This window comes from Cyphomyrmex costatus, unplaced genomic scaffold (genome assembly GCF_001594065.2).
Source record: "Cyphomyrmex costatus isolate MS0001 unplaced genomic scaffold, Ccosl1.0 scaffold161, whole genome shotgun sequence".
Classification (NCBI taxonomy): Eukaryota; Metazoa; Arthropoda; class Insecta; order Hymenoptera; family Formicidae; genus Cyphomyrmex; species Cyphomyrmex costatus.
The window spans coordinates 59,383-68,277 of record NW_017275621.1 but is presented as its reverse complement, the minus strand read 5'-3'; the positions used below and the strand labels follow the sequence as shown (position 1 = coordinate 68,277).

At 42.0% G+C, this 8,895-nt stretch overlaps 1 protein-coding gene across 1 annotated transcript; it reads left to right on the top strand.

Annotated features, from left to right (window-relative positions):
• Positions 1–4,733: 4,733 nt before the first annotated feature.
• LOC108771568 (uncharacterized) lies at positions 4,734–5,930 on the top strand. Its single transcript, XM_018536886.1, has one exon. The coding sequence runs from the start codon at positions 4,734–4,736 to the stop codon at positions 5,928–5,930; it is 1,197 nt and encodes a 398-aa protein (XP_018392388.1).
• Positions 5,931–8,895: the final 2,965 nt, after the last annotated feature.

The following is an 8,895-nucleotide window of genomic DNA, read 5'->3' as shown; positions in this document are numbered from 1 at the left end:
CCTTGTACTTTCCCCCGCGCCCCGCACCCCCCTCGGAGCCCCATGGCTCTGAACCGGTGTAGTACCTCTACTAACCGGATACTTGTAATGAATTTTTTAAATTTCCCTCAGATTGCACATGTTGTAAAGAATTTAAAAAAAAATGAAAAAAGAACACACAAAGAGATACTGCTGACACTTCTGACACTTCTTCTGTAGTTGACGCAATACTGACTGACTAGCCGAGAAAGCAGTGCAACAGTAAAGATATGCTGAAAAACATTCTTCGCTTGGGCGAAACCTAGGATTGGCCAACAGTCAATTAATTTGATGAAAAATGATCCGAGACTTGAAGAGGCTCTGCGGTAATAGAAGAGCTGTTTATGTAAACAGAGCGATAGCGCGTAGAGACATAGGATTCATTGAGCACACATTCGTCTCTTCGGTAGGAGAGTAAAGAAAGTACGCATAAAATAATGGAGACAGAGAATATTTTTATTCATTATGGTTTACACAATAAGTTTTCTTACAAGTTGATTAAATTTTTTTTTTGTTATACAGTATTTGTCACATAGTAATTTTTATTATGTATTAAAAACTAAAGCGAGGAGCTCGCAATCGACGAGCTGGCGTTTGTCGAAGATATCGCTCTCGCGTATAGCGTTCGCGACGTTGGAGAAGCGCGTATACTTGGCATCGACCGTATCAACGAGTCGGGCTAATCGTTCAAACGTAACGTCGATGCATCCGTCGAGATCGAACATTCGGCGCAGCGTCGATTCGATCATCGTCATGTGTACGGTCGAAGATTCTAGTCGTACGAGCGTAACGTCGTTATGCGTGCAGATTCTGATCGTTAGCGGTCCAACGTTTATGAAATTGTCCTTGTACTCATTCCGCAGCAATTTGTAGATATTCCATCGCTACTCGTAGAGACCTTTCCACGTTTCGAGAGACAACGACAGTTCACGTCCGTGATGATCTCCCAGAACGATCTCCACGTAACTCGGTGGATCAACGTTGATTGCAATTTCCTAAAACTTGTAGCCGGTAGCGGTCATCGTCGACTCAGTATGCGCACCGCGCGACGCTGAAGTAATCAGATTTCTCTCTTAGTAAATAAATGACTGTATATCGTGAACAATCATCTACAAAGGTCAATACGTACCTTTTTCCGGACGGTGTGGTAGTTGGCATGGGTCCGCAAACATCTGAATGTATCAGGTCTAATACGTTTTTGGCACGGCTATTAGTTTCTTTCGGGAATTTTATTCTGGTCATTTTCCCTTTCATGCAAATTGCGCATACTGACTTTTCTTTGCAACTCTCCCTACACTCAGTAACCTCTATACCATTTACCAAGCCGCTATTAGGTAATTTCTTCACAATTTCGATATCTCTGTGTCCAAGGATTTTGTGCCATTCGTGTGCGCACTTACGTTGTTTGGTCTGTGCAGTATTTATTGATTGCAATTGTCGAAGTCTGTACAAACTTCCATGCAAATCTGCTACAGCGTATTGCTTCATGCCGTCGCCACTTCGTATTTCACATTTATCGCCAACGAAATTGATCTTAAAACCCTTTTCAGTCAATTTTCGAACCGAAAGTAAGCTACCTCCAACCTGCGGTGCATACAGTACATCGTCTATTCTTACTTTGATCGTATCGTTATTCTCATTCTTTAAATTCATAATGACAGTCCCCTTTCCAATTGCCAGCAAGGTTTGTCCGTTCGCCACACCGACCTTCTCGCGATGCTTATTGTCAAGATTTAGAAATGCCTCTTTTTTGCTTGTGATGTGACAAGTGGCTCCAGAATCCACAATCCAATTGTCCAAATCACCTATTGCGAACAGCATCTCTCCATCGTTAACCTCACTTTCGACTACATTGGCTTTGTGCGTATCACCCTTTTGACTTTTCAGCAGCTGTTTGTATTCATCACAGTTTCGTCGAATATGTCCGTCCTTATTACAATGAAAACACGTAAACCTTTTTTTACCGCCTTTATAATTAGTGCCTCCAGTGCTACCGTTCGATTTCATCGTATTAACTTTGAGTGCTGATGCTTCATTATCGTCATCTCGATATTTTCTGCGTTTATACTCTGAGATAATTTTTGCTCGCACGTACGCACTTGTTAATTGCTCCTCGTCCTTCCCTTCTAATGTAGTGACTAATGCGTCATAGCTGCTGGGAAGCGTAGCTAACAACGTGCCGCACATAAAAAATTCTGGCTTTATTTCAGTGCCAAGAGCAAACAATTTTTGAAATAACTCATGCATTTTACTCACGTGGGCTTCTGCATCACCACCTTCACTTAACCTTTCTTACATGATCAATCGTAACAAATGTACCCGATTACCTGTCGAATTCTTCTCGTATATTTCCTTTAACGCATCCCACGACTTCTTAGCTGTTTCAAGATCTCTGATATGTTGTATCTGGTTATCTTCCACACATAGCGCAATCGTTGTTAATGCTTTCTCGTTTGCATCTTCCCACTCAGCCGTTAATGGATCGGGTGTAGTATTGACAATTGCGATTGTCCATACCTTTTCTCTGCGCAGATACATTTCCATCTTAAATTTCCAGTGGAAATAATTATCAGCATTGAGCTTTGTCATCGAGGGTCTCGAGTCGATCATATCGTGCATCGACATTGCGTAGCAGCCACAGACTTCTATATATACTACTAGACTGCTAACTTGTTTGAAAAAGTGGACCCCAATTTTGATTGTGCATTATACGCATGCGTCAAGAACCGCACCGCGTGACCCGTGCGACACATGCGCATACATTAGCACGCTCATACGTATTTTGACAATTAACCTGGGTAAATATTATAACATTGAAAATATGACCCGATCGGAGTAGAAACATTTGTTGTAGTAGCTACATTATATTTAAATTAAAGTTTTAGTTTTGTTATGTTATCGGCTCTCTTTGCCCTTTATTATTTTACTTTGATAAATATACTTTAAGTTAATTAATAATTCTTACTGAATAAAACTCAGCTTATCAATACTTTATGTATTGTAACGTTGGAAATGTATTGTAATGTTGGAAAGGCACACTTTGCTAGCATCGTAATTGAAAATGGTTTTTAAATTGTGGTACATATGCTGTAATAATAGGTAAATGTTAAGAAAAGCCCCTTCATCACAACTTTTAATAAAAATATACAATCGATGAGTTTTTGCATGAAACGAAGGAATCTGGCAGAAAAAAGTTCGCTCTGCCTCGCGAACCGAGATACTAAGTATTAAAGCGAATTTATTTTTAAAGTAAAATGAATTTCGTAGCTGTGACAGATGTACTAACCTACATGGTTATCAACTTTAACGCTTAATATCTCGGTTCGCGAAGCAGAGCGACACTTTTTTTGCCAGATTCTTTCGTTTCATGCAAAACCACATCAATTGAGTATATTTTTATCAAAAGTTAAGGTGAAGGGGGTCTTCTTAACATTTACCATACCTACGGCTACAATACAGCTACTCGCAATATCGCAATCAGCGCAGACATAGCCATGTTACATTCCTTCGGTGTAGTTCGTGACGCATGCGCAGGATCATTATAAATTTTAGGGTCCACTTTATACAAGCTTGTATTAAGGGAGTTAGCAGTCTAGTAGTATATATAGAAGTCTGTGGTAGCAGCACACAATACAAGAGATACAGAGAAACAATTTTCACTTGATGTCCTCTAAGAATTATGTTCGTGTTCCTGGGCCCATAACCTGTTAGCGAGCGCGTAAATCAAAGAACAAATTTTGTGCTTACTTTAATCGGTTATCTTTATTATGCAAGAAGAAGGTTATGAAACCTACACGTTCAAAAGTTAAAGGCAAAGGTGAGTACAATAAAGAACAAAAATTAAGTACAGAAAACAGACATATAACATAGATGGTCTCAAGTGTGTGGTAAATCATTGTGGCTGATTCTCATTAATTGCGATATTTCAAAATAAGTAATAATAAACAGAACTAAAGCAAAAACGAATATGTATGAGCTTATTCAAATGCAAAATAAAATAGAATAATTTAATTTAATTATTCTAACACTCGATATCGTTGACTTGGTGCGTGGAGACGTACCTCCCGATGACAGCGACGACGACTTGCATGGAGAGTATTCGATAGCGCTCCGCGCAAACTACAACACGATGAAATGCAATATTATATGCGCCTTCAGAATAAACTTTGACAAACCAAACAGCATCGGATCGCTGCTGGGATTCTCATCGAAGCGTGTATTACGACCGCGAAAATGGCACGAGTCGGACGTGTCGGTCAACATAATGAACGTAAACGTTATCCGCGTAGAGTGTAACGTAACCACCGGCGCGTACAGTAACGGTAACAGCGCGCACACGATACACGAATTTTCACCGCAAGTGCCACCGGGATATAAGATATCGGAAAGGCCGACACAGATCATTTATCTTCCGATCATCGCACGGAGCATTACAAATCTAACGATACGCATCGTCGATCAAAACGGGCGGTTGCTCGATTTTCGTGGAGAAGAGATCACCGTCAGATTGCACGTGCGACGGCGACAGCGATAACGCGCGCGCGTGAGATGCTCGTGTTGAACCAGCAGATAGATAACGTATCCTTCGCAAAGCCATCGCCGCTCGACAGTACTCGCTCATCCGAACGCATCGAAAAGAGGAACAAGAGGCTCAGTGCATCGAACGTTGAGTTTTTAAAATCTCTGGGATTCGCGGTGCGCAACTTTTGAAAAAGATGACCGACATTCTAAACGTCAAGGACGAGCCAGTCTTCGACGATCGCATCGTCAAGATCGAGACTCACACGTACAACCCGTTCGCCAACACGACGTTTGGACACAGCGATGAGATACGAATACCAATACAACAACAAGATCTGTACACGCTGCCGTATGAAAGTTTTCTGTACATCGAAGGAAAATTGGCAAAGACCATAGTGGTACCGAACGCCGACGTGGCACTGGGAAATAATTGCGTCGCTTTCATGTTCGATGAGATTCGCTACGAACTCAACGGCGTGGAGATTGATCGCAACAGAAACGTGGGCGTAACTAGCACGCTCAAAAACTACGTGACGGTGTCATCCGACAAAAGCGTGATTCTGCGAAACGCTGGCTGGGATCCGCAGACTGAGGCTGATGGATACTTTAATTTCTGCGTACCGCTCAACGTGCTACTGGGATTCTGCGAGGATTACAGACGCGTGGTGATCAACGCTCGTCACGAGTTGATTCTGATACGAGCGCGCAACGACGTGAATTGTCTGTTGGGAAATTGGACGGTGGAGCCGAAGCTTGAACTGTTCAAGATTCAATGGCGAATGCCGCACGTGGTATTGAGCGAGATAAATAAGCTGTCGATGCTACGGGCCTTGGAGAGTGGACGATACCTGAGCATGCCTTTTCGCTCGTGGGATCTGTACGAGTACCCGCTTTTACCGAATACGACGAAGCATTCCTGGGCTATGAAAACTGCGACTCAGCTGGAAAAACCGCGATACGTCATCTTTGCTCTGCAAACGGATCGAAAGAAGATGTCCGAGGATACGAGCCGATTCGACGACTGTAAATTGACCAACGTGAAACTCTACCTGAACTCGGAATGTTATCCGTACGACGACTTGAATCTGGATTTCACTAAAAACAAATGGGCGATTCTGTACGACATGTACGCGCGTTTCTGCAAGGGTTACTACGGATACGAGTATCTCGAACCGAATCTCACCGTTACGACTTTTTTAACGAACGGTCCGTTCGTAATCATCGATTGCTCTCGACAGAACGAATCGGTCAAGAGCGCGACCGTGGACGTGCGAATGGAATTTGAGTTCAAGGAGAACGTACCCGCGAATACTACCGCGTACTGTCTCATCATACACGATCGCGTGGTCGAGTATAACCCGCTGACCAACGTTGTGCGCAAAATCATCTAAGCGCGCGATATAAAAATCTACGATACGTCGACATCGTTCGCAGTCTTCTTCATCTCGATGACATGCGTGTACCGACGTTCGTGGATCTGCAAGGTTTCATCGTCAACGAGAGATTCATCGTGAAGGAAGTGGCGATACTGAAACACGGGACCGTACTCACGCACTACATTTTTACGAATCCCGTACCATGGAGATTTTTGACAAGATCCGACAGGTCTTGCGCTTCCTGGTTGATTGCCTATCACCATGGATTGCGATGGACGGACGGGACGACCTCGTACAGCGAGGCGAAACGCCTGATTACGAGTGCTGTACGCGAGGAGGAGGATGCTGTGGTGTACGTCAAGGGACGTGAGAAACGAACGTGGTTGCGAGACTTGCTTCTGGACGAACGCGTGCACATCGAGACCCTGGATGCAGTTTACGAAGACATAAAATCTTTAACCGATATAGATGCCACTGATACTATGCGATGTGGATATCACGCTAACAATTGCGCTTTACAAAATGTATTCAAAATATGTAATTGGTGGTTGCAAAGAAATTTTTTAAAATAAAAATTATGTAACGTATTTATCGTGTATTCTCTCTTTTCCTATACATGTACTTAGTATGTAAGTATGTATGTATGTATAAACGCGTAGACAGTATATATATAGACAGTGCGTAAAGCTCTTTTCATTCAATCGTAATCTTACGAGCGTTACGGTATGGACCGAGTAAACGATTATCTGCATCGAAAGTGGACCAAGCTCAAGGGATACCGTCGGTTAGACGACGATCGCGAGCCGCTGTGCCCACCGAGCCCCCCACCATCGAAGAAAAATCAAAGATATTGGGAATCGTCTCCGTCGAAGGATACATCTTCAAATCAAAAATATTATTGGGAGTTGCCTCAAGAAAATACGTGGAAAAATACATCTTCGACGAAAAGCCAAAGATATTGTAATTGGCCTACAGAAAATACGTCGACAGATACGACTTATGAGCCGACGTCTTCATCATCGTCAAAAAATAAATACGAACGTCCCCGAATTCCCCCCCCTCCCCCGCCATTGAAGAAAAAAGCAGGAAACAACACGTCATCAAAAGATAATACATCATAAAAATATAAACAATAATGTATGTAGATGAATTCGCGGTAGAAAGAATACATAGAAAGTTGCGATAAAAAACTTGTCGCGACAGGTTTTCGGAAAGAGAATTTACCCCCTCTCTCTTCGATTCACCCCCCTCTCTTTAATTACAGAAGTATTACAATCAATTTAATACACCGATGTGATCAGTCTTGCTATATTCGCTTGCACGAACGGATCAAAAAAAATTTTTCGCTTTAACTCCGCCACAGAGAGCGAACCGAAGAAGGAACCCGACGCGTAAGTTTTAATATTCTATATAGAAAAAAACACTTTTCTTCCTATAACATTATGCATGTAATTGCGTTATTACAGGATAAAGCGTCGCGCGGTGCGCATACTGAGTCGACGATACGACCTGACCGCTACTGGCTACAAGTTTTTGGAAATTGCAATCAACGTTGATCCACCGAGTTACGTGGAGATCGTTCTGGGAGACCATCGCGGACGCGAACTTTCGTTGTCTCTCGAAACGTGGAAAGGTCTCTACGAGCAGCGATGGAATATCTACAAATTGCTGCGGAACGAGTACAAGGACAATTTTATAAACGTTGGACCGCTCAGAATCTGCACGCATAACAATGTTACGCTCGTACGACTCGAATCTTCGACCGTACACATGACGATGATCGAATCGACGCTGCGCCGAATGTTCGATCTCGACGGATGCATCGACGTAACGTTCGAACGATTAGCCCGACTCGTTGATACAGTCGATGTCAAGTATACGCGCTTCTCCAACGTCGCGAACGCTATACGCGAGAGCGATATCTTCGACAAACGCCAGCTCGTCGATTGCGAGCTCTTGGCTTTAGTTTTTAATACGTAAGAAAAAATTACTGTATAAAAAAAATTACTATGTAAAAAAAAAAAAAAATATATGAATACATTGTACGACAAATTACTGTGTAAACCATTATGAATAAAAATATTCTCTGTCTCCATTATTTTATGCGTACTTTCTTTACTCTCCTACGAATGTGTGCTCGATGAATCCTATGCCTCTACGCGCTATCGCTCTGTTTACATAAACAACTCTTCCCTTACCGCAGAGCCTCTTCAAGTCTCGGATCATTTTTCACCAAATTAATTGACTGTGGGCCAATCCTAGGGCTTCGCCCAAGCGAAGAATGCTTTTCAGCGTATCTTTACTGTTGCACTGCTTTCTCGGCTAATAGATCAGTATTGCATCGACTAGAGAAGAAGGATGCAGAAGTGTAATAAGTCAGTGTCTCGTTGTGATCTTTTTAAATTTTTTTAAATTCTAACATGTGCAATCTGAGGGAGATTTTAAAAATTCATTATACGTATCCAGTGGATGGGGTAAGTTCTTTTTTTACTATGTTTTTATATACGTAATAACGTTTTTATATACGTAATAACGTTTTATAAACGTAGTAACGTTTCAATATATTTTATATATTATTATTATACATATATTAATCTTTAATTGTTTTTGTTTCAGTACATCATGGTTGACAACCAGAGGGTTGTCCGCCTTCAATTGTTAAATGAATTAGGAATTCAAGTCATACCATCGGTAAGTTCTTTTTTTATTTTTTAATATTATTTTAATATATTTATTTCTTTAGTAATATTAATGATATTTATTTTTTGCAGGAGGCGTGGCTGATTGACATTCAAATCGACGGATTCATAAATGTGAACCACCGTCGATACGTTCGGGCGGAGCGGCGGTGGTGCCGGGAGGAGGGTGCCTTCTCGATGTGGGAGGAAGGACTACACCTCCCCGAGCTATTCGGGGAGGTTGAATACGAGGCGTACGAACCGGAGTACTGGGGTTGTAAGTTTCTTTAAATTTATATTTT

Bases quoted from the DNA above. Each gene is read 5' to 3' on its own strand.
- LOC108771568 (XM_018536886.1), top strand. From the start codon at position 4,734: ATGACCGACATTCTAAACGTCAAGGACGAGCCAGTCTTCGACGATCGC.